At 44.6% G+C, this 26,348-nt stretch overlaps 1 protein-coding gene across 1 annotated transcript in view; it reads left to right on the forward strand.

The window, feature by feature from the left end:
• The first annotated feature begins 15,139 nt into the window (after window positions 1-15,139).
• The window catches only part of MAP2K6 (mitogen-activated protein kinase kinase 6), a 77,557-nt gene continuing 66,348 nt past the window's right edge, over window positions 15,140-26,348 (forward strand). Inside the window, exon 1 of the mRNA XM_053375418.1 lies at window positions 15,140-15,488. Coding sequence (XP_053231393.1) covers window positions 15,473-15,488 — 16 coding nt within the window. The 5' untranslated portion in view covers window positions 15,140-15,472. The remainder of the gene's footprint in view (window positions 15,489-26,348) is intronic.

Below are 26,348 nucleotides of genomic sequence, written 5' to 3' on the forward strand. Positions count from 1 at the left end.
CAGAAGTGGGCGGGTTAGTCCATCAACAAGCAAAGGTTGCAGCTGCATTTATCATGCAGCCAAATAAAAAAATCACATCATTGTCCAGAAAGAAGGGGGGGTGGAGTGGCGAGCATCTCAGGATTGATGTCTCTTGTTGAGCAGATAAACAACCTCCAGCTCCATTTAATAGCAGGAAACAATTACACTGCTGAAATGATATGCCGCGCTCTCTTAATTAAACATAAAAGCACCCTAATCTTATAGTAACTTCAAGGGATTCGTTTGAAAATACTCTGGCTTGTCTCTCTGATGTAGAGCAGTCCAAACAGCCTCCCCAGGGTGGCTCAGAGAAGACTGCACTGAACAAGGGCCAACGCCGCTGGAGAAGAGTGAAGAAGAGCCCATAAATGAAACACGCAAAGCGGACGTACAGTGAATTTTCCTTGGCTTGAAAATGTTGCGGTTGTTATTTGGTTAGAATTTCATTTCCTGAGCTGGCCAGTGGCAGCATTGACAAATGTAAAGTTGCCTGCATGTATACTTGTTTCTGTAATCTTGCAACACAGGCTCAACACACACACACACATATACACACACACATATATAGGGGGGAGAACCAAAACTATTACCACTGTGCTTCTTGTTTTTTGTTAAACTTGTCCTGTAAGGGCTGCCCTAGACTTCTTACCTCTTGGGGGAAAGAAAAGGTTTGAACAGCACAAAGGCTGCAACTCAAATTTACGCTCCTTTTGCGAGATTTTGCAGTGCAGCATTTACTGTATTTTTTCGTGTATAAGACGGCCCCTATTTTTAGAGCTCAAAATTAAGAAATAAACATTTTAAACGCCAAACAGAACAACTTTGACATTTTATTAAATATTCAAAACACCGGTATATTTAGAACCGTATATTTAAGCATCAAACAGTGAGACAAGATGTAATGGCGGCTGCTTCTGTCAGCTCGGTGTAACTCCACTGTGGCTCCAGCTCTCCTGCCTGTGTGTTGCACTTTTGTCTTAGTATTTATGGTGAAAGGGACAATGTCTGGAGTGGGGGCTGCTGGGGAGAGTACAGTAGTATCTCTGGTTAAGAACTTAATTCGTTCCGGAGGTCCGTTCTTAACCTGAAACTGTTCTTAACCTGAAGCACCACTTTAGTAATGGGACCTCCCGCTGCTGCCGCTGCCGCCGCGCTATTTCTGTTCTCAACCTGAGGTAAAGTTCTTAACCTGAGGTACTACTCCCGGGTTAGCGGAGTCTGTAACCCGAAGCGTTTGTAACCCGACGCGTTTGTAACCCGAGGTACCAGAGTTTGTCGTGAGGCCAATAGTGAGGGGAGGCTGAGGGGAAAGAATATGGATGACGACGTGTATTTATTTATATATTTAATTGCAGCATTCTATGTATAAGATGACCCCCAAATTTAAACTTAAAAAATTGGGGGGAAATATTGTCTTATACATGGAAGAAATATGGTATGTTGTGATTTAAGATTTCCCCCCACATTATTTGTGTCTTCAGTTAAAAATGGTAATTTCTCCCCACCCCCACAAAGGGTGCAATTACTCATGCATTGGTGCCTTGGGTACCTTTGCACGTGTATTTTGATTCCAGCTGAGCATTGCCCTAGGATAAACTCAGCACCCTCCCACTTCTAGTTCTTGTACATACAGTGCGTTGTTGAATATACACTTGACATCAATCTTGCAAGAAGCAGGGCTGGCCAATTTTGGTTTACCTCAGTTTCCCAATCTTAAGTTTGCTTCTCCATGTTTCTGCATCAGTTTGCATTTTTCTCCCCCCAGAAAGTTCTCATGAAGCTCTGTCTGCATTTCAGTGCAAATATCTCCAAGTATACACATTTCTGCATGAAATGTTGCCTGGTATGCACATTTTTGCATGCCACGACCTCCAATACAGTCTTTTCATGTTGGTGACACACTTTTTAGATATGCATAATTTTGCGACACAGTAATTCAGTTTTACTAGCAAACCAGAGGTTATAATAACCCATTTCCGGCTACAAACGACATGCATACATACGACAGCTGACACACTAACGTGTTGCGACACACAGTTTGGAAAGCTCTGCTCTAATATAATGCATTTCATGTCATTTTCACTTATATATACATTTCTATGCACACTTTCCCCTAATAGACACATCATTGTACACATTACTTGGTTGCAGAACAGCATTACAAAATTCAGAGAAGGGTGAATTTTAAGTTGAATTTTGGTTTGCATGTTGTTCCAGATAGTGTAAATTAGGTAGGATCACGTTAAAATCCTAACCAAAGCATATTTCTCTTCCATCCGTAGCAAGAAGTAATAAAATCATTTGAACAAACATGAACTCAACACACTGTACAATATACAGTACCAAGGTCCAACTTCAAATGCAAATCTCAAACGTGCCTGTTCTTGTGCTCCTACAAAAGCTACAAACACAAGAAGCCATGGAAACTAAAAATGTACAAGTTTGGTGCTTGCTATTTTATTTGTAATGAGGATCTCTCTATACAGTGGTATCTCGGGTTACAGACGCTTCAGGTTACAGACTCCACTAACCCAGAAATAGTACCTCGGGTTAAGAACCTTGCTTCAGGATGAGAACAGAAATTGCATGGCGGCAGCAGGAGGCCCCATTAGCTAAAGTGGTACCTCAGGTTAAGAACAGTTTCAGGTTAAGAACGGACCTCCAGAACGAATTATGTTCTTAACCCGAGGTACCACTGTATATATATCTGTTCTCCAGGTTCATTGTGATTGATTTACTGTCAGACGCTCTTGGGTTCCACATGATATTTAAATAAAGTGTGGCATCACATGGCACCAAGGGTTATCAACACGTGCTCTTTTAGAGATTAAAAGTGGCAACACCAAAAGGTGTACATTTCTCACATGTGCACCCCCCCTCCACACCCAAGCGCTCCACCTCTACACATACAAGAATGACAGAACAAGGCTAATACTTTGGCGTTCTCAGCTTACCAAAAGCACCTTCCCTCCACAGGAGACCAAGAATGAGAAAGTGTAGCTTGTCCAGACAGGGACAGTCTGTCGATGGAGCTGATTGACAGCGAGACCTTGCCTTGGTTGGACCCATAACCAGCAACAAGAAGATGTGGTAGCAGACACTGTTTTGCATCTTTGCAAACTGGGTTTGATCTTTGTGCAAAGGGGCTTGAGTGTCTTCACCCCTGAATGCAAACACCACATATTTTCTATCTTCCTGACATTAGAAGACTGACATGCCTGCAATAAAACCCAAAGCTTCCTTGAGATACTTGAGGCATTTGTCTGGATCCAGAATTAGAGACACTGCTGCTGGCTCTAAAGCAGCCTTTCTCAACCTGTGGACCCCCAGATGTTGTTGGACTACGACTCCCATCACCCCTAGCTAGCAAGGCCAGAGCTCAGGGATGATGGGAGTTGTAGTCCAACAACAGATTGAGAACCGCTGCAAAGCATTTCTAGCACTGCACTTCTGACTTCATAACAATTTCAAAGTCCTTTAAAGGAACAGCTAAACCATTGGTGGCATCAGACCTGTCTACCTTGGCAGATTCAAGATCGCAAAAAGAAGAATTTGTTTTTCATCCTATTAAACTAAATGCAAGATTTACAAGTCTAATAAAAATAAGTCTTTGTCTGGCAGACCTGTCCAGTGTATCTCGAATATCTTTTGCAGCTCTAATACCCTGAGTCAGCTGCTGAGTTTTGTTTCTCTTGGCAAGTTAAGGCTCTGTTGATTTGCTGGAAGTTCACTTTTTCCTTCTTTTGTTTCAGTTACGCTAAGATTTGTCTCCATCATTACTTACCTGGAAGTTCCCTCCTCTCCTCTAGCCTCACTCCCAAGATTGTATTAGGGCAACTTAAAATGTGAACGGGCTTGATTTCCTGTTACTTTTATGAATTACAACTCTTTCCCAGGGTTTTATAGCTTGTCGCAATGTATATGCTACACACACACACACACATTCATTGATCTGGTTATAAACCACAAAGTAGAATCTAGAAATTCCTCCTGTCTTAGTTTCATTTTTGTAAGACAAAAGAAAAGCAACCTGGAAATTCTTAAGTTGCTTTGAGACTTTTATTTATACATAAAGCAACTAAGAAATATAATAAATACAAATAAATAAACTGTGTGTTTTAATACACACACACACACACACACACACACACACACACACACACTTCAATAGCTACCATTTCTGATGCAAAACAAAAGGCCCATTTTTCTTGTTTGGGAGTGGCAGAAGGAGCCGGATTATGACAACAGCCACAGTTGACAAATGGACAATTAGCTGCAAAGGTAAGTCATCTACACCAACTTCTGTTGACCTGTGGGGAGCTTTTGGCAAACAGATACAAAGGACAGCTGGGTTCTCAAGAGGTGTGCTGAAGTGAAAATTTCAGAGCAGTTGGAGCTAGGAATGGGGTGGGGGAATTCAATTAATCTCTCATTTAAATGTGGACTTACCTAATTCACACTTTTTGAAACAATACACAAACTGAAACACAGCCACCCTTTAAAATTCACACTTCTCCAAATTTTGCAGTGCTATTCTCCAAGCAAGTAATGTGCATAGAAATGCATATATTGGTGAAAAAAAGCCTCCAAAATGCGTTATATTGGGGAAAACAACAAGAATGTGTAGAAGATGCATATGAAAATATTTAGGAGACATTCACACCAAAATGCTGTATCGGACTTACACACACACACACACACACACACATCACAGAGTGATGTGGAAATGCAGAGAACTGAAGTTATGATTGGAAAAATGAGAAACTGAGAGAAACCAGAACTAACAGATTCATAAAACGCTAGTTTCACCTTGTCATTAACAGTGAGGAAAGTGGCAGTCGTGGAAATGCCCTCTCCTTTTCATCTATCAAAGCACAGGTACCCATCTTCTTCTGCATCTGGTCATCTGACAGGACATAAAGAATGATCTTACCATCCTAAGGCTTAGCTGGGAGGTCCATGTTCTCTCTGGATCAACGGAGGATTTTCTTCTTCATCATCATCTTAAAAAAAAGGGGGGGCCTGTCAATGGCTAAGAACCTAAGAAGAGGCCTTCTGGATTAGACTAAAGGTTTACCTAATCGAGTCTCCTGTTTTCTACAGTGGCCAACTAGATGTCTCAGGGAAGTCCATGAGGATAAAGTGAGGGACAAAAGGCCTATCCTGCTGTTGTCTCCTAGCAACTGCTATTCAGAGACCCATTTCCTTTTGATTATAGAGCATACAGCCATCACGACTGGTAACCAGCTTCTGCCAGTCTAATACCCTGGGAGAACTTCCTGGGCTTGCCAGAGTGGGACTAGAATACATCTATATTTGTAATACTGAATAGATTATAAGGCCCTCACACTCTCTGCTCCTAAGCTGACACAATGCTTATCCCCGCACTTAATACGTTACCTTAAAATGAGAGTGGGCCAGTGTGCAGTAGTTGTTAGGTAAAAAGGTAAAGGACCCTTGGAAGGTTAAGTCCAGTCAACGGCAACTATGGGGTGTGGCGTCCATCTCACTTTCAGGCCGAGGGAGCTGGCATTTGTCCACAGACAGCTTTCCGGGTCATGGGGCCAGCACCACTAAACCGCTTCTGGCGTAACAGAACTCTGTGATGGAAACCAGAGCACATGGAAATGCCATTTACCTTCCCACCACTGTGGTACCTATTGATCTACTTGCATAGCGTGCTTCCAAACTGCTAGGTTGGCAGGAGCTGGGACAGAGCAATGGGAGCTCACCCCGTTGAGGGGATTCGAACCACCGACCTTCTGATCGGCAAGCCCAAGAGGCTCAGTGGTTTAGACCAGTGTTCCCCAACCTTGGGCCTCCAGCTGTTTTTAGTCTACAATTCCCATCATCCTTGATCACTGGTCTTGCTAGTGAGGGATGATGGGAGTTGTAGTCCAAAAACAGCTGGAGGCCCAAGGTTGGGGAACACTGGTTTAGACCACAGCCTTTACCTTTATAGTTGTTACAGCAGACTTCCATAAGCTGCTGCCCTCCAGATCTTTTCTCCTGCTTGCGAATGGCAGGCAGTAAAAGAATAATATTCCCCTGCTTCTGGGCTAGGTTCTCTCCTGTTAGCCTGCTCTGTGGAATTCTGACCCCCTAAGCAGCTTTCTCCACAGAGAAGTTGTCTGTCTTAACAGTACAGTGGTACCTCAGGTTACAGACACTTCAGGTTACAGACTCCGCTAACCCAGAAATAGTACCTCAGGTTAAGAACTTTGCTTCAGGATGAGAACAGAAATCGTGCTCCGGTGGCACGGCAGCAGCAGGAGGCCCCATTAGCTAAAGTGGTGCTTCAGGTTAAGAACAGTTTCGGGTTAAGAATGGACCTCCGGAACAAATTAAGTACTTAACCTGAGGTACCACTGTACAGAGCTACAAAGCACAGGTAGTCACCATGAAAAAGCTAGACAGTATCACGTTGATAGCTGAAAACTGACCCACAGAGCTCCTTTCCGTCCCAGAGTAATTCCCATTTGCTGTCTGAGTGAGACAAATGTACGATAAAGCCCCCGAGTTCTGCAGAGATTTCATGTGCTTTATGATGGTTTTAAAATATGGAAATTGCAAAAGATGATAAACACAGGACGCCTTCAGAAACTTCAGACATTGCACAGGCTTTCAGGATCAGCTGAATCTGCAGAACTCTGCCGTGGACATTGCCTATGGGCTGCTCACATCACAAGACATTAAGATTATAGGCATGGTTATGTGCTACACTGCACTGAGGATGGATGAGCAAAGGCTTTGCCAGCACTTCCGCCTTATTTATTTATTTTATGTGCCTTCTCGGTGGCAGTGCCCAAACTTTGGAATTCCTTCTCTGGGGGAAGTGAGACTGGGTCCTTCTTCTTGTCCTCCCAGTGGCAGCTGAATACTTTTCTGTTCCATCAGGCTTTTGGGAACTGACTGCTTTTAATGAACGGGCTGGTGCCGTACATCTGAAGGCAGCCCTGTATAGGGAAGTTTTTAATGTTTAATGTTTTATTATGTTTTTGAAAATGCTGGAAGCTGCCCAGAGTGACTGGGGTACAAACATTAATATAATATAATATAATATAATATAATATAATATAATATAATATAATATAATAATATAATATAATATAATATAATATTATAATAATATAATATAATATAATATAATATAATATAATATAATATAATATAATATAATATAATATAATATAATAAATATAAATCTTTATCGTCTTTCTTGTTTTAATAGATTTTGTACATGTATATAGTTTTGATTCTATTACTGTTTCAATTGTTATTATTGATTGCTAGTTCTATGTTTTTAGCAGTTCTCATTTTTACCCGTGAGCTGCCTTGAGCCCAATGGGTATAAAGGTGGGGAATAAATGTATTTATTTCTTATTCATTCATTCATTTACTGCTTCTTTATGCTGGCAAACTGTAATTTAAGGGGTTCATTCCTTATTCATTAAAATGTTGCTCAAAGGTATAATTTTGGCATGCAACAGATCCGGTGTGAGCTTTGGAATGTGAAGTTTCTTTTTAAGTTAATAATAATAATAATAATAATAATAATAATAATAATAATAATAAACCGATAGCCACTGCTGACGACCACAACACAGCTACAGTTTCATGGATGTTATTTTGCCAATATCCATTATTTTGTAGTTGCCTTCATTCTAAAAGGTAAAAAGGTAAAGGTAAAGGACCCCTGGGTAGTTAAGCCCAGTCAAAGGCGACTATGGGGTTGCGGCGCTCACCTCGCTTTCAGGCCAAGGGAGCCAGCGTTGTTCCATAAACAGCTTTCCAGGTCATGTGGCCAGCATGACTAAACCACTTCTGGCGCAATGGAACACCATGACTGAAGCCAGAGCGCACAGAAACACTGTTTACCTTCCAGTCGGAGTGGTACCGATTTATTTACTTGCACTTTTTGGTGTGCTTTTGAACTGCTAGGTTGGGAGGAGCTAGGACAGAGCAACAGGAGCTCACCCCGTCATGGGGATTCGAACTGCCAACCTTCTGATCGGCATACCCAAGACGCTAAATGGCTTAGACCATAGCGCCACCGCTTTCTCCTTGCCTTTATTATACAGTGGTACCTTGGGTTACAGACGCTTCAGGTTACAGATGCTTCAGGTTACAGACTCTGCTAACCCGGAAGTAGTATCTCAGGTTAAGAATTTCACCTCTGGATGAGAACAGAAATTGCACAGCGGCAGTGCAGCTGCAGCGGGAGGCCCCATTAGCTAAAGTGGTACCTCAGTTTAAGAACAGTTTCAGGTTAAGAACGGACCTCCGGAACGAATTAACCCAAGGTACCACTGTATAGCCAAAGCAGCCCATGTGGTGGGCCAGAGCTTCCCTCCTGACATTGGTGTCGCTGTGAGCTTACCTGGATTGAGCAGGGGAGGGTCAGGTTGGTGGTGAGGTTGGAGCTGTGCAGATGCCTACCCAGATGAGTCGCAGCAACACCAGTTGTTGGGGGAGAGACTCCTTCTCACATGATTGGCTGCTACTCTTTCATCTCCAATGTTCCCCTCTTGCCAAATGGTGATGGCATTACAGGGTTGCGTCGTATGGAGGCATTTTAGGAGGGGAAATACGTCTGTGGTAGACAACGTTCTTTCAGCCTGCTTTCCCCCCCATGCATCAGCAAAGTTATGCATTAGAGGGCTTTTGATCCATTGCTTAATGCTTATCATTCTTCATTCTTCTGCCAGCTTCTGAGCTTTTATATCTTCTTCTGCTAATGTCTACGAAGCAGGCATTAACAGCAAGCTAAAATCACATTAGGTTGGAAGTTTTTTTCCTTTAAGACCTAAGCTTTCCAATGTAATAAAGGCGACAAACGTCAGCTTCCCATAGGCATCTGGTTGGCCACTGTGGCAACAGGATGTGGGGCAAGATGAGCCCCTTGCCAGATCCAGCAGGCTCTGTTCAGTGGCGGAGTAACCCTCTCTGGCACCCATGGCAGGGCTGCCCGTACGCCCGCCTCGCGCAAGCGGCAGCCCATGTGGCCGCCTTGCGCAAGTGGCTGCCCGTACGCCCGCCTCGCGCAAGCGGCAGCCTGTATGGACTGCGCATGTGTGGCGACTGTACAGGATGCCGCGCATGTGCACTCCATACGGGCTGCTGCTCGCGCGTAGTGTTCTTATGAGCTGCCGCTTGCATTGTGCCTGTATGGGCTGCTGCGCAAGTGGCATCCTGTACGGAGTGCGCACATGTGGCAGCCCATACGGTCGCTGTGCGAGAGACAACCCGTACAGACACCCGTATGGATGGCGCATGAGAGTGGCAGCCCGTACCGACTGCTCACGCCCTCGGCCACTCTACAGCTGGGGAAAGGCAGGGGCCATCTTGTCACCCCCCAGAGTGGCACCTGGGGCGGCCCGCCCCCTCCGTCCCCCACTTTGTATGCCCCTGGCTCTGGTTATGTTTTTTATGGCTTGCTCAGTCAAAGTGCAGGAGACTCTTAATCTCAGGGTCATGGGTTGGAGTGTTATGTTGGGTGAAAGATTCCTATGTTGCAGGGAATTGGATGTGGTCCCTTCAGACTCTACAAGTCAGTGATTCTGTGAATAATCAATACATAAATCAAAACAAGAAGTAGAACAGTGGGTATCCCACATCAATAATTTCCATGGATGCTCTTCCTCCAAATTCTAAACTGTGCAGAGTGAAAACACTTTAGGACCAACACATTTCTTTCAATAGAAGGAGAGTCAATACATCGTAACAAGACATGAACTCATTTCTATTCTCGCACACACATCTCATACCACGCAGAGTCCCATGACACCCGAATATCATCCCAACATTACAGTAACATCTGCAAACGCCAAAGGTTTCCCTAGAACAACATTAATGTCTCATGCATGCAGTTCAAAAATATCTTGATTTTTTTTTGTGGATGGGTGGAATTCAACATTGCACTCTTCTGATCATTCCATCAGCGAAAGCATTTCAGTCTGCAAAGAGGCATGATCTTCACTCTTCTCCTGCCCTACGAGCTGTTCGGGGGAATCCTCCTGACCCTCTGGACTGAATTTTTTTTGGGAGTGGGCACAGAAGGCACATTTGAGCAGAGAGAGGGAAAGCCACGTTGTACTAGCAGGAGCCCTTGTTAGTTGAATCCAGCCCATTAACTTGAATGCATTTAAAGTTACATAATTATGCAACTATATAACAATTACATAACCAATATTAATCATATTATTTATTATTTATTTATTGTGCTGGCATAATATGAAAGTTAACATATTAAAACAGAAATATAAAATGCAGGTTTAAATATCATGCATACAAAAACAGGGGAAAGAAAGAGAAAAGCATACACACAAGAACAAGAAAGAAAGAAAACTTGCATGTAATTCCAACCAGGCCATAAAGAGCCAATACTTCCTGCTTAACCTTCCCAAAAGATTTAACTATGTTCCAGTAAACTGTAACCAGTGTTAAATTGTTTCTAAAGGAAGGAATTTCTATTTTCCCATAGTCTTTTAGAATGTGCCAGTTTAACCACTGTTTGTCACACATTCCCCTCGAGACGCTAATGTTTTTCCCCTGTAATGTTGCATAACTTCTACACGTACTGGAACAGAAAGGTAATTTACAAAATTGGGTAGTCCTTTTTTTCTGGATTGACTGAAGTGCATAGGCCAGTTCATAACCTGTAATATATTTCTATGACGGCTTTTATCTACAACTCTGCCATAAAATTCACATTTATTTTTATTTATTAAAAAAAAACCACAACCGCCTTTCCAACTACTTTGCCCTCACAAGGAGGAGTCCTGAATAATTATAAACAAGAACAACAATATCAACATTAATCAGATTCATATCCGTACTGCACCCTTTAAATTAAGCAGGACAATTTCACTTAGATGGAGATTAATAGAAAGCAGAGTGAAATGAAAACCTCATAAGGGTTTTCTGAAGAAAGCCACAGGGATTGGACCATACCAACATCATTTGGGAAGGCATTCCAGAACTGCAAGGCCACCACTGAAAAGGCCCTGTTCCTGGATCCTCTCAGCCTAACATCTCTTATGGACAGACTAGACAGTAGGACCTCAGCTGCTCTAAGAACCTGGGCCAAGTAGTCGTTCAGGTTTAAGACTTTAAAGTCAATTGGACTTTGTTTCCCATTCAGAGCTCACAATTTGAACTAGCAGCACCATACATCCTTCTCATTTAAATGCTATTTACTGCTTCAAACACTTAAGTGTCCGGCCTGATTTTCAGTCTTCCCATATACCACAGCTGCTGATACCTCCTCCTTTTGCATGATGGAAGTTTTTAATGTTTGGTGTTTTATCATTGTTTTAATATTCTGTTGGGAGCCGGCCAGAGTGGCTGGGCGGGGTATAAAATGATAATGACGATGAAGATGAAGGTGATAATAATACCACTTCAGCTGCATAAGGATGGAAACTTGGAGCGTGTTCACCCTTAGGAAAGATTCTCAGAAAAAGATACCTAGATTTTTAATGCAGCTTCAAACCTTTTGTTAGAAGGTACAAATTTACTTTCTGACTTGGTGTCGTGAAGTAGCAGGACGACAGGGGGGAGGAAAAGGAGGAAGAGGATCCCGGCGAGGGGCGTAGCAAAGACGGGGACACACCAAGGTACCAGAGAAGGAGGGCCTTTTGCCAGAGTGGCCTCCATCTCCACGAACACAGCGGGATCTGAGGCACAGGGAGCAGTGGGAAGGGCGCTCTAGGAGGCTGAGGCAGGCAAGGGCCCACAGCCCAGCTCCCTAGGTGGCCAGGTGGGGCTTGCTAGCTCTGGGAAGAGGTCTGTGATGCCTCAGCTGTAGGCTTGGAGCAGGTGAGGGTCACATGGCTCAACAAGCCCAGATGCTGTAATCGGCATGCCAAGTACAGCGGCACCTTGGGTAAAGAACTTAATTCATTCTGGAGGTCCGTTCTTAACCTGAAACTGTTCTTAACCTGAGGTACCACTTTAGCTAATGGGGCCTCCCGCTGCTGCCGTGCCGTCGCCACGCGATTTCTGTTCTTATTCTGAGGTAAAGTTCTTAACCCAAGGTACTATTTCTGGGTTAGTGGAGTCTGTAACCTGGAGCGTCTGTAACCTGAGGTAAAGGTAAAGGTAAAGGTACCCCTGCCCGTACGGGCCAGTCTTGACAGACTCTGGGGTTGTGCGCCCATCTCACTCTATAGGCTGGGGGCCAGCGCTGTCCGGAGACACTTCCAGGTCACGTGGCCAGCGTGACAAAGCTGCATCTGGCGAGCCAGTGCAGCACACGGAAACGCCGTTTACCTTCCCGCCAGTAAGCGGTCCCTATTTATCTACTTGCACCCGGGGGTGCTTTCGAACTGCTAGGTTGGCAGGCGCTGGGACCGAGCAGCGGGAGCACACCCCGCCACGGGAATTCGAACCGTCGACCTTTTGATCGGCAAGCCCTAGGCGCTGAGGCTTTTACCCACAGCGCCACCCGCGTCCCGTAACCTGAGGTACCACTGTACAAAAGAGGGGCTATGCCTGCTCATCTGCCCATGTTGATGGAACTTGGCTTGGATGTTCCTGGACCGCCATGGGACTGTGTTTCGGGTTTGACTCTGGACTGTATCCGGACTGCTGGACTTCAGACTTGGCTACTTGGATTGGTGTTGGACTGTGTTTCCGGACCTTTGAACATTGGTTGTGTGGACTGACCCCTGGACTTTCGAGTTTTGGACTTGGCATATTGACTTCCTTCCAGGTAGGCCAGGGGTTCAGGACACTTGACTAACCTAATCTATGAAGACTCTTTTCCCCCTTCCGCTTCCCAGTCAACGGAGGTCAGTACAACATAAACATTGGAAGAAGGCAAGCGAGAATCCTACAGAGTTGATTGTGTCTCCTACTCTAGAAGCACAAACCCAGAGGACAAGCAAGAGGCCATATGTGTGAGAAAGTGAGAGTATTTGTTTTTTGTGTGTTAAGAGAAAGAGAGACTGTGTATGTGTGTGAAAGAGAAGGTTTGTTTTAAGCGAGTGTACGGGAGGAAGTGTGCAACTCACAAAAGTTTTATAGATACTTCATTCCTTGAATGCTACGTTGTGACTCGACTGTAGTCTGTGGTGAAGATGGCTCACTCAACTGTGAGTGATCTGCTGTGTAACGGTCTTCAGTTCGCTCTGTGAATCTGTAGCCTCATTTGTCCTCTGTGGTTTGGCTCACTTCCTTGAGTGATCTGTCTTAGGTGTGGTTCGAGTTGGCTGCCATAAATTCACCGACTGACCTTCAGAACAGGCATAAATTCACCGACTGTCCTCTTGGACCTGCTGTTATCTGAAATGTCTTGTAAATAAAAATTAATTTCTTAATTACGCGATGCATATATGTGAGCAAAATGTGAGATGTAGGTTGCAGCTGGTTTCCCTGCTTATGCCGTTTCTGTATTGTGCTGGTGATTCATTAGGGAATAAAGGTAAACCCCGCAATGGGGTGAGCTCCCCTTGCTCTGTCCCAGTTCCTGCCAACTTAGGAGTTTGAAAGCACACCAGTGCAAGTAGATAAATAGGTACCACTGTGGTGGGAAGGTAAAGAGCGTTCCTGTGCGCTCTGGCTTCCATGACGGTGACTAGACTTAACCGCCCGGGGTCCTTTACCTTTTACCTATTAGGGAGTCTGAATTGTGTGCTGGTCTCTGGTATTATGAGCATGGTTGCATCGCTCAGTTTCAGGAGACTGGCAAGCACAACTAATCGTTCTACACAGGCTCTGCTCTTTTAGCACTGGGCTTTTCAGTTTATTGTTTGGCTCTGTCCCTGGGTGCACGAATTCTACCTGTGGGCAGCAATTCGTGACAGCCGTGCTCAGCGCCCTCCCTGCAGGCCCCCACCTCTGTATCACTAGGGTGTGGCACTGAGTGCACTAGCTCCTACCCCCTGGACTCTTATCCCTGAGCTTTAGTCAGGTCCTGGGATGAGAACTATACATGTGACTGAGCTCACATGCACACCATAGATTTCGAGCAAATGACTTCCTCCAAAGAACCCGGGAACTGTAGTTTGTTGAGGATGTTGGGAGCTGTAGCTTTGCGATCAGTTCTTGTGATCCATAGAACGGTAGACTTGGAAGGGACCCCGAGGGTCATTTAGTCCAATCCCTACAATGTGTTTGAAATGCATGGCACGAGGCAATACTTAAAATCATAATCGCAATATTTTTAATAGCAGCGAAGTAGAAATTAAAAGACCGGAGATTTGTTGATCCGGAGAAACCCTGGTTCGTCCGCCAGTCTTTTAAAAGTACAGTGGTACCTCGGGTTAAGTACTTAATTCGTTCCGGAGGTCCGTTCTTAACCTGAAACTGTTCTTAACCTGAAGCACCACTTTAGCTAATGGGGCCTCCTGCTGCCGCCGCGCCACTGGAGCAAGATTTCTGTTCTCATCCTAAAGCAAAGTTCTTAACCTGAGGTACTATTTCTGGGTTAGCGGAGTTTGTAACCTGAAGCGTATGTAACCCGAGGTACCACTGTAACCTGTAATTGAAGAGAACGCAAAACAACCTGCATTTTCAAAATATTGGCACCAAACAATACGGAGTGCCTCCATTTAGATGGCAAGAAAGTCTTTATTGAGGGAAACGCCACTGTTTATCTTGGGCAGTGTGTCTTGCTTGCATGTGTGTGTTTAGACTAAAAGCTTAAGGCAAATTAATTCAGAAGATGCTCAATGGCTAGTCATGCTGATATTTCTGTATAGTGACAATATTCTTCCGAGAGGCTGAGCATTCCCTGGTATATGTACTACCATGCGAGGCGAGGGGTCGCCACTGTTGGAGGCAGACTGCTAGACTGCAGTACGGCAATTCCTATGTTATGAAACTGCCATTGGATAGACACGAAGTCTTATAACGTGGTTGCATGCTCGCTCTGCTAGGCAATGCTTCTCTGCAGCTTTCCGATTACATAGCAGAAGACTGTGCGCGGCCGTTTCCATTTCCTGCTTACATTTTCCAGTGGGATCTGTGCGCCCCCGCTGCACAGCAGTCGCCTCCAAGTAGATGGCTCCGTGTATCTTAATCCCACCCACCTCCCTCCTCGAGCATGAAGACAACGGAGTCTCCTTAAAGAAGCTCTCAATGGGCTGTCCGGATGAACTACATTACCCACAAACCAACGCGCTGCTCGTAGAAAGGACGTCTGCGCACTAAGGCACTCGGATCCAAGTTTGGAGCTTTTAGCTGCCAGTCCTGGCCCATCATGTAGGTGCAGCAGAGCCTTCCTTACCATTGCAATAGGGGGTGAAAACCCACTTTGCAATCTGTTTTGCAAGGTGTGCAATTGCAGTTCCTTCCTCTGCAAGGAGATCTGCTGCAGGGAGTCAGAAAAACTCCAGTTGCATGAAGACTGAGCGCTTGCAGTTTTCATCTTTGTTGCAAAACTAGCTACTGAAGAGAGAAGGCAAAGTCTTTTGTGTTCCCCTCCCCCATCAAAGCAGAGGGGAAAATGTCTCAGCCGAGAGGTAAGGCTCCGACTTGCGTTCCTTGCAGATATGCAAAAAGTCGTCCATGCATTATGGAATTGCATGCATGCAATTTTGGGGATGCAATTGCATTTTGAAGTTTGAGGCTTTGAATAGCTCTCAGTTGCATTTCCTGTTTAGAATGTACCTTTTTTCCCCCCTCCTTGCAGACACACACTGGCGCGCGCACACACTCATGCACATACACACACAGGCACACATAGTTCCTGTAAGGCAGGGCTTGCAGTTCAGCTGTGCATTGACGTTATTTGCATTCTTCTGCTGGGATTACAGAGCTCTTTTTTTTGCCTTTTGCACAGTCAGGGCAGATAAAGGCTTAGGAAGGGCTTATGCATTTAGCTGCTGTATATTTTCTTTTTTTCTTTTTCCAAAAAAGCCGAAATGCAAATCTGCAAGACAATTTACCTTGCAAATTTTAGCCAAACTTTGTATTTAAAAAAAATTAAAATTATCTGGAGGAAATGGAAGGTGAAACTTGAGTGGAGTTACTAAGAATTAAATATATGCCTCTGTTTCTATGGGAAAGTATTGTTCTGATGCCAATGCTGAGCTCATTTTCCACAGACCTAACCCCCCCCCCCGTCGTCGCAAGCTGTGCGTGTAGTTTTAGGAATGGATTTGAGAAAGTTACGCAAGGAAGTCTCCTACGTTTTCTTATACTGGAACACGGATTTCTTGGTTTGGGATGTGTGTAAATGGAGGCAGAGCAGATCTTTTCCTCAAAAGTACTGGAGAAGGTTCTGTGTCCTCCTAAGGCTGGCAACACGGTTTAAAAGATGGGCAAACGTGGAAGGATAATGGACATGGAATAAAAATGTAGACAAGCGTCCCCTTCAAACTTTAGAAGAGTAATGTTGAAAGTGGGAACTACTGTAGCCATCCTGCGTGGGTCTTGCAGTTAGGGGAGGAATCTAGTTGTCTATGCATGGATATACGGATTCAGTTTTCTGGGTTTTATTCTATTTTGCATTACAAATATCTGTGTTACAAGAGGCTGCAGGACTTGTGGGTTTGGATTCTGTGCACAGTGGTGCAGAATGCATTTTGGGAAGCCACTTGTATGAGTTGCTTTATCGACGGCTTCATTTTTTCCTCTCGAGGGTGGTCGGGAAAGCGGGCTAGAGAGGCAATGGGTGCTAATCGCAGTGTTTAATGTCAAACCCCCCTTCCCTAGTTGCACTTTGTGGCGGCTGAATTGCATAATTTATTCCCTATTTACTGCAGTCCTCTCTTCTGGCCAAATGGAGGCTGATTGGAAGCTCTCAGCAGAAAAGAGCCCAATCGGGTTTTTTTTTGCCAGTCTAAAAGGATGGCTAGCAGAGAATGTGGCTCTCTTCCTTTCTCTTCGGATCCAACATGTTGATCTAGTTAGCAGCCAAGAGGGGAATCCATCATTTGATACACGGAGGAGGAAAAGGGGAGGATGTAAAAACCTGAATCTCCCTCCTCTTGCCTTGGAAAAACTGATTAAAGCTGGAGGAGAGAGACAGTGAAAAAGTACTCCTTTTTTTTGAGGGACTGGATTTATCTAAATTGAAGGGGAAAGTGCACCAATTCATTCAGGTTAGATATTGCTTTCATTCAGTTTTGTTTGTGGCCAGGATCCATCATCTTGTCTGGTAAGGCCATCATTTCCCATCCTAGAATTCCAGTTTCCTTTCCAACTCTCATTGTGTCCATGTGAAGCATTTTCATACATATATTTAGATGTGTGGAATGCAATTTTCAAGTAGATGAGGTTGTGTGTTTTTTAAGGTACTATAAAGAACACAAATGAAGCAAATGTTGGCTCCGAAAACATCTAGAGACCTTTATTTCAAAAGAATAAGGGTGTCTGTATGCAGTAGAAAGTAAGGGGTAGTGTGTTAAAACGGCAGAAAGAAGAAGGCCTAACTTTGAGGTTTGTGGGGGTAACTGTGTACACGGAACTTCAGATTGTAAGCACATTAGGGACAAGGGACTTGTCTTTTGCTCAGGTTACCCTGCAATGTTAACTGGTGGGTTGGACAACGGGGGAGCGGAGGAAATAAAACACAAGGGTTACAAGGTTCAATATAAAGGAAATACAATTGCATTTACTTGATATTTCTTTCAGCCGAGCATGAGAACTGCGGGATTCTGTGGATTATTTGTTTTTGAGATGCTATAAGAGATGCAATATTTTTAAAATAATACACCTTGACAACTGTAATGGCAGAAAGGAATCTTCTTTTGGGTATGCATTTTTAAACACGAGATTGATAAAGGTAATGGTAAAGGACCCCTGGATGGTTAAGTCCAGTCAAAGACGACTATGGGGTTGCGGCGCTCATCTTGCTTTCAGGCTGAGGGAGCCGGTGTTTGTCCACAGATAGCTTTCCGGGTCATGTGTCCATCATGACTAAACCACTTATGGTGCAATGGGACACCATGATGGAAGCCAGAGCACATGGAAACACTGTTTACCTTCCCGCTGCAGTGGTACCTATTTATCTACTTGCACTGGCGTGCTTTCGAATTGCTAGGTTGGCAGAAGCTGGGACCGAGCAATGGGAGCTCACCTCGTTGCGGGGATTTGAACCACCGACCTTCTGATCGGCAAGCCCAAGAGGCTCAGTGGTTTAGACTACAGTGCCACCCATCTCCCTAGATTAATAAAAGGAGAAGCTAGCCCCCTGCCATGCAAATGATTCCTCAAATACAGTGTCCAAGGGGCTGTCAGATGGAGGATGGAGCAAGCTTGTTTTCTCCTAAGACCTGAACCAATGGCTTGCAAGTTACAAGGAAGGGGATTCCGACTAAACATCAGGAAGAGCTTTCTGACAGGGTGCACTGTTTGACTGTGGAAGAGACATGGTGGACTCTCCTTCCTTGGAGGTTTTTAAGCAGAGGTTGGATGGTCATCTGCCAAGGATGCTTTAGCTGAGATTCCTGCATTGCAGATCACCCTTAGGTTACCTTCTGATTCTGTGATTCTGTATCTTATTTTTTTATTACCTAAATTGTGGCATTTATTTCTGGTCTGTGGGGTTTTCTTTTTTATAAGCGCAAGCTGCTGCTCCTGACCCAAATGGGGAAAGTTGATCATGTGAAACCTTTTTCTGGGTGCCACCTCATTCTGCTAGCGAGGATGCTTGGCAGCAGTGCCAAGGCAGACTACGTAAGGGGGACTTATCCATGGGGCAAGCCAGTTCTTCTGAAAGGGCAAGCTAATCTAGGACTGTTGGCATACTTAGGCATTTCCAGGTACCCTCACCTCATGGTAAGACTGATTTAAGTGGTACTTGGCTCTCAACAATGTTGGAATCCCCTCCCTTTAGTGCATGGATAGCTCAGTTGGTTAGAACATAGTGCTGGTAATGCCAAGGTTGCAGGTTCGATCTCCATCCTATGGGACAGCTGCATTTTCCTGCATTGCAGGGGGTTCAACTAAGATGATCCTGAGGGTCCCTTCCAACTCTACAATTCTATGATTCTATATTATATCAGACAGGCACTGTCTCTTACTGTTCTACTGAAAACCTTCCTCTTCCAACAAGACCTTTAAGCCGACATCTTTCTCAGTCTGTGCTGGAATTGTTCTTAGGTCATTCAGGGGTCACCAGCCCAATGACTCTGGGCACCATAGTGCCTGAAAATGTCCTCATGGCAAAGGCCCCAAACTGAGCTTTTAAGTAAATTATTTAAAGTAAGCCACTAGCTCTCCAAGAAAGAAACATATGAGGGTACCATTCTTAGTGATTTCTGTGAAATTAGCCAGTCTGGCTGCTCCTACCTGTTAGTGTTTTCAGTCAATAAATGAAATATGCCCCCTTTGAAAACCTTTTGCACACCCCGGGACGATGGAAATACAGATCTAGGCGAAAGCCATAAGGTTGCAGTCCTAACCTTACTTTACTTTTGAGCGCTGTTGAATTCAGCAGGACTTTGTTAACATTGTCAGGACTAAATCCCATTTTAGCTCGCAGGCTTTTTCGTTTCTGATATTTATGTGTGATGGCGCTTTCAATGCTTTCAATGCCATTTGCACATGCAAATATTTCAGGGTGATTATACTGCTTTGGCTGTAATCGGTCAGGGCCCTGAAGTTTCCTGCTAAATATCTGCAAATTTTTATACTACAAATCCTTTACAGTCGTATCTTGGTTCTTGAACGCCTTATGACTCAAATGTTTTGGCTCCTGAATGTCGCAAACCTGGAAGCAAGTGTTCCGGTTTGCAAACTTTTTTTGGGAAGCCGAATGTCCGACGTGGCTTCCGATTGAGTGCAGGAAGCTCCTGCAGCTAATCTGAAACTGTGGCTTGGATTTTGAATGTTTTTGGAAGTTGAACGGACTTCAGAATAGATTCCGTTTGAGAACCAAGGTACGGCTGTAATAATAGCAATAATATTATTTATACTCTGTCCATCTGGCTGGGTTCCAGCAAAATATAAAAACACAATAAAACATCAAACATTAAAAACAGGAGGGCATTCAGATAATGTGCTGAAATGTACCCACTTATTTGATGTAACCACTCCTGCATAGTTCCTATTGATGCCAGGTGCCGGCATACCATTGTGTGTGGAAACGAGCTCTGGTTTAGCCCTGCAACCGCAGCCTGAACCCAAACCCTTGAAAGTGTACAAATAGAAGCATGGCATCATAGTGCAACTATCTTACACTTAGTGTAGAGGGTGAGCAATTTTTTGGGGGGGGGAGGGGTGGAAACACAGAAAACAGAATAGGTAGAGTTCAAGTGTGGATGCAGCAACGCAGAAAGTTTAGAAAGTATAAGAGAACAACTGAGAATGTGGGCTGATCTGATAGAAATCCATTTCAGATGCCCTACTAGTGGCATAGCGTTGTTTGCTGATGCCCAGGGCATGCTGGGTGGGAGGGCTGTGCTCACACTGTGAGTGGCGGTGGGAGCCTAGTTGCTGATGCCATTGGAGCGACTCCACCCCTGCTGAACTGCCTGTCTGCCTGCACAGGGGGGAGCCTGGCCGGCCGGCAGGACCCTTCGCGGGCAGAGTGGAACATCGGGCCATGCCACACTGGGGTCACCTGTGTGGAGACGCCTCGTTTGTGCCCCCTCAAAAATTGTGTGCCTTCCTGGCACTCCCCACGCTATGCGCCCATGCCCTACTAATGCATAAGTGCCATGTCGCTGCATACAGCTGCTATTAAACAGCAGTCTGGAGGGGGCCTCAATATTCCATTAAACCCTTATTGAACCAGGAACGCTTCACAAAGGAGTTCAACAGGTGTATGGCAGCCGCTTTGAGCTACCAAGTCTAATAATGCCACAGACAGCACTTCTGAAGGGGTCGGAAGGTTCTCTTGACTTTAGCTCTTTGCTAGTTCGGTTCAGAAGAGTTGGCTGTGATTGCGTTCGGTTAAGTTTTGCTTTGCTTTTGTGTGCAATCTTGATCGTGTAGCTAGCGTTAGGGCAACGCGAATGACTATTTACAGAACTGGTTGCAAGAGGTTAAATACTGAAGTAATACTCTCCATTGTTTAGTGGAAGGATAATTAGTTCTGGGTGCTTGAAATCAGCACTTAGCTGGAATTAGTCACTGAAAATTATCCCCAGGTAAAAGAGCACAGCAAAGGTTGAGCTCCAAAGTGCCCTGTGCTGGAATGGAAAGTGCTTCAGCTCATGGGGGTGGGATGCTGGGAGAGAGAATAGGAGCTGCAGACCTTTTGCGAGTCTTTGAGGTGCATTGAGTTCCCCTGACCTTCAGGGGAGGCCTTTTGTGGTAGGGAGGAAGGGTGGCAATGTGTTTCGGCAGGTTCTGTTGCACGCAGGGCATCCCCTGTGAAACCTAGCCGTGGCGTATCAAGAGCAGCATCAGGTGAAGTTTCTTTGCTCATTAAAAAGTGTTCTTTATTTCACTGCTTATAAACATACCTAAGAAGCCACTTCTGTGGAAGCCTTGTGTAAGGGCTGCTTCTGCAATGGGCCTCCCTGTGTGCCCCCCGACTGCAAAATAAGTGGCTCTGAGGATACCCCCCCTCCACTACCCAAAACAGTGGAGGAGAGGAGCGATTGTTACATCTGGCAAGCTGATGTAGTTGCCCAGACAGAACGATTGTCTTAGCCTCAGCGCCTAGGGCTTGCCGATCGAAAGGTCGGCGGTTCGAATCCCCGCGGTGGGGTGCGCTCCCGTTGCTCGATCCCAGCGCCTGCCAACCTAGCAGTTTGAAAGCACCCCCGGGTGCAAGTAGATAAATAGGGACCGCTTACTAGCGGGAAGGTAAACGGCGTTTCCGTGTGCGGCTCTGGCTCGCCAGAGCAGCTATGTCACGCTGGCCACGTGACCCGGAAGTGTCTCCGGACAGCGCTGGCCCCCGGCCTCTTGAGTGAGATGGGCGCACAACCCTAGAGTCTGTCAAGACTGGCCCGTACGGGCAGGGGTACCTTTACCTTTACCTTAAATTCCACCCAGTGTGATGGATGCCCCATATTGCATTACTGTATGTTGATAATTCCACTCTGCATCAATTTCAAGTTGGGGCAGAAGGATGCAGAACCAACAAGAACATTAAAAACAAGCTTAAAATATTCCGTACTTAGAAAAATGTGAACCTCTGTGACTTGTGGAATAATTAAATGCATCCTCTTCCTTTTCTTTTTTACAGTTGATAATGTGTTTGGTCTATTTATTCTCCCCTCTGTGCATGGAATAGGTTAGAAAAACAAAAAAAGCAAACGGGAGAAGAAGCCTTCTTCGTTGTTTTCCGATTTGCGGCTTCTAATATGCGTCAAGATTTTGCATGGCTCAGTCCCATTTGGATGTAACAACTTGAGAAATGGGGATGTGTAGTGGAATTCTGTGCAAGATGTGAACAGCATCTGCTGTCTTTGAAAAGTGTTCGAAAAACGGTATCCATTGCACGCATGCCAGATTTTCGTTGCAGCCGTGCCTCTCGGAATAATATTTTCTTGTAGACTGCCATGGTGATGATGTTTGTGAAAATTAAATTTAAAAAATTAAATTAAATTAAATACTGGTAACCCACTGCTTGCCAGTTGCAAGGGACTGATTTTGTGCAAGTCTCTTATGACCCTGAAGAGGGATCTGGAGCCTTGCTGCACACACGATCCGTGGTAGCTCTTTAGGCAAAGTTCCATCTTTCTGACTCAGGTCAGGCATGAGGTTTGAGAGTGTGCACTTGGCACAGTGACTTCTGGTAGTGGGACCCCAGTTGCTTCAGTGGACCCTGCCCCATGCCGTGACGCCCCTCTTGCAGTGAGCTTACCAGGGTGGTAAGCTGTTTGAGGGCTGTTTGAATTTCCCACAGTGCCCCAGAGTGCTGCTATTGGGCATCAACTCACTGTTAGAAACTCAGATGTATTAGCTGGGTGCCAAAGGGCTCCATAAGCCAAGGTTGCAGTTGCCAAAACAGATTGTCTAGTTGCCATTTTTGGGGCCAGACAGCTCAAAAGTTGTATTTCTCGATTTGACTTTTTGGTTCCTGAAATTCATTCCAATTGTGCAGATAACATATAATGGATAGAATTCTGCAGGATGTGTTGTTAGTGTGTGTGAAAACAGGCAAGACCCAAGTCTTCCCATTCATTCCCCTCCAGATGGTGGAGACGTCAGGTACCATCCTGGCTCCTGGACATTTTCACTTGGTGGCAAGTGGTAACTTGCCAGGTGCAAAATGCTTGGAAAGAAACTATGGCTTATCATACTGTGGAAGTTGGGCCAGTGAGATCTATGAAATGCGCAAAAGCATTAGATTTATTGTAGACAATATCTTTTTGTATTGTATATTCCATTTTTGTTAGATGCTATAAACTTTTGTAGGAGAGGTGGGGAATAGTGGGGAATAGGAAGGCATGAAAAAGTGAAAAATTGCTTAAGTCCACTTATGTAATGTGGGCACAGATCATATTTATCCCACTTCGGTTTTTGTGCGTTGCTGGTCTTATGTCCTTGTTGATATATGAAAAAAGGGTGTAAAAATGTTTTTTTGATGATCATACGCTATAAGACCTAGAAAACTGCAAATAACATTAATATCATTGCTAACGATGATTTACAGAAAATCCCTTTGCTTATTGAATTTGTAGCTTCTGACTTGCATGTGTCGTAATCTGAGCTAATACGTTTAGCAGAGGTTTAAACTTCGTGAGTTTACTCTGTAGATGATTATTAGAGTTGTTCTTTGCTGCTAAAATCTTCCTTATGGCACGATAGGGATGCTGAACATGTTTGACGGAATCACTGAATGTATCTGATATGTGGTTGGTTTTTTGGGGGGTGGGGTGGGGGTTTTGATCCAAGCCTACTACTACCAAGCCTAGTTTTTCCCTATTCCTCCATTCATCTGCTGCTAAAGCAAATGATGATAACCTATCCCATGGCCCCCTGTTTAGAGCGAGGGGACTGAACATATGGCATGACTTATGGGGCTGGCTTTGGCCCAAAGGATGCCAGCTTCTGATCCCTAGACAAGTGGCTTCTATGTTCTTACATGCTCATGTGCAGTTAAATATACGTTAAAAGGCTGCCTGTAACCCTTCCCATTTCATAATTGGTTTTTTATGATCGCTATCACTGATACTGGACAATATTTCCACTTCTATATTGCTGAAATACAAAGGTTCCCACCCACCCCAGTCTCATGAAGAATAATACAGTGGTACCTCGGGTTAAGAACTTAATTCTTAACCTGAAACTGTTCTTATCCTGAAGCACCACTTTAGCTAATGGGGCCTCCCGCTGCCACCGGAGCACGATTTCCTGAAGCAAAGTTCTTAACCCGAGGTACTATTTCTGGGTTAGCGGAGTCTGTAACCTGAAGCATATGTAACCCGAGGTACCACTGTATATATTTTGTTTTAAGGGCAGAACTGAACCTCTTTCATATTTAAATAATAATATTTGAAGCCATGTGGTGTTGGGGTGTCCAGAATTTAAAACCAGAAAGCTAAGTTAAAGATTGGAGAGCAGAAAAATATCTTCTAAGCTGTTCACCGCCTTTGGAATGCAGAGCGGCTCGGCTGCCTAAATAGATATTGTTGCTTTGAGTTCATTGTGCCAAATGATTCTCACACCAAATTTTGATGTTTTGCAATGGGGGGTGGGGATGGGTGGGAATTTCCTGAAAGTTTGCGATCTATTCTCTGCATGCGTGTGATGCAGAGAGCCACAAACGTCGTTCTCGTATGTGTGATGCCCTATGTGTTTCTTGGCAGGTGCCAACTCATCTTGGAGGCACACCACTGGCAAGAAACAAAACATTTTAAAAGCCTTGCTGTGCGCCTTAGTGGGGCTTGTATACATATAACAGCATGAGCAGCTTGTGGGACATACTTAAATATGTTGCAAATGAAGCTAGTGCACAAAAATATTACATTAGTACACTTGCCCAAAATGAAAAGAATCTCCTGTCTCTTTTATAGCCTCCTTGCCTGGTTGTCTGGAGGAAATTCTGCAGGGAACCGGACTGGTGGCTGTTTACAAGCTTTCAATATTGCCTTTGTTTTTCATCTAACCACACAGGTCTTGGAAAAGAAAAATCCTGTGCTGTTATATCGGGTTATATAGGCGACATACACAGAGATGCCATGGGAACTGTAGCAGTTTTCCACAGTGGTCCTTTGCTGCACATTTTTTATTTTTTAATTTTTTTAATAAGCTGCGTGCATTGCCTGTAATGAGACACTGGCTACAGAGGGTACAATTATACTTCACATGCATTTTAGGAAATCTTTCTTTTTTTGTGACCAGCTGGTTGTGCAGTTGTTTGTGTCTATGTCTATATCTACATGGAATTGAACCCCATTGAGTTCTGTGAAACTTACCCTCAGGAAAGAACAGGGCAGAGAAAGAATTTTCCCTCTCACTTCGGCTATTCCATAGTTGCCTTTTGCTAAACGCAGGTAAACTACTGTTGTGTACTTCTCCAGGGTTATGGGGGAAGGTTCACAGCTTTCAGAAGAGTACTTTATAAGGTGTTCCTCCAACCCAACCCCCAGAAACCATTTGGTAATTGGATTATTACCACTCTTCCCTTTGTTTGTATTATGCAGTGCAAAGAGTCACACGCAGCAGGCATTTGGTAATGAACCTGTGAAGTGGCTGAATAAGTGAGCTAGCCTGCCTCTAGCACAGGGGTCAGCAACCTTTTTCAGCCGTGGGCCTGTCCACCTTCCCTCAGACCATGTGGGGGGCCAGACTATATTTTGGAAAAAGAAGAACGAATTTCTAGACCCCACAAATAACCCAGAGATGCATTTTAAACAAAAGCACACATTCTACTCATGTAAAAACACCAGGCAGGCCCCACAAATAACCCAGAGATGCATTTTAAATAAAAGGACACATTCTACTCATGTAAAAATACACTGATTCCCGGACCGTTCCGCGGGCTGGATTGAGAAGGCGATTGGGCCGCATCTGGCCCATGGGCCTTAGGTTGCCTACCCCTGCCCTAGAATCCTGTGTTTGTGTGTCTGTCTGTGTGTGTGTGTGTGTGTATGCACCCAAGCCATGCCCTCTGCCAATGCACAAGTGCGGTCAATCTGAAGCGGTCCCTGCTTGTTCATAGCTCCTGTTCTACAATTCCAGATTCTGTGTAGCTCACCCCATGGATATGACGTGTAGGGGGCAGGCTACTGGAGCTGACAAAACAACAAGATGCAACACAAGCAGGTCACTTACGAAGCATAAGCAGGGTACTTAGGAAGATGATAGCAAGCAGTTCTTGCAGGGAATTGAGAAAGCCTGCAAAAGACGCTCTCCCAAAATTGAGCACATGCTAATGATTTCTTAAGGAAAAGGAAGCTGGTGCTGGGATTTCCAGCTGCTAAAAACAATCCAGTTGATTTGGAGCTTCTGCTAATTGATTCATTAGGCCC

This window comes from Podarcis raffonei, chromosome 2 (genome assembly GCF_027172205.1).
Source record: "Podarcis raffonei isolate rPodRaf1 chromosome 2, rPodRaf1.pri, whole genome shotgun sequence".
Classification (NCBI taxonomy): Eukaryota; Metazoa; Chordata; class Lepidosauria; order Squamata; family Lacertidae; genus Podarcis; species Podarcis raffonei.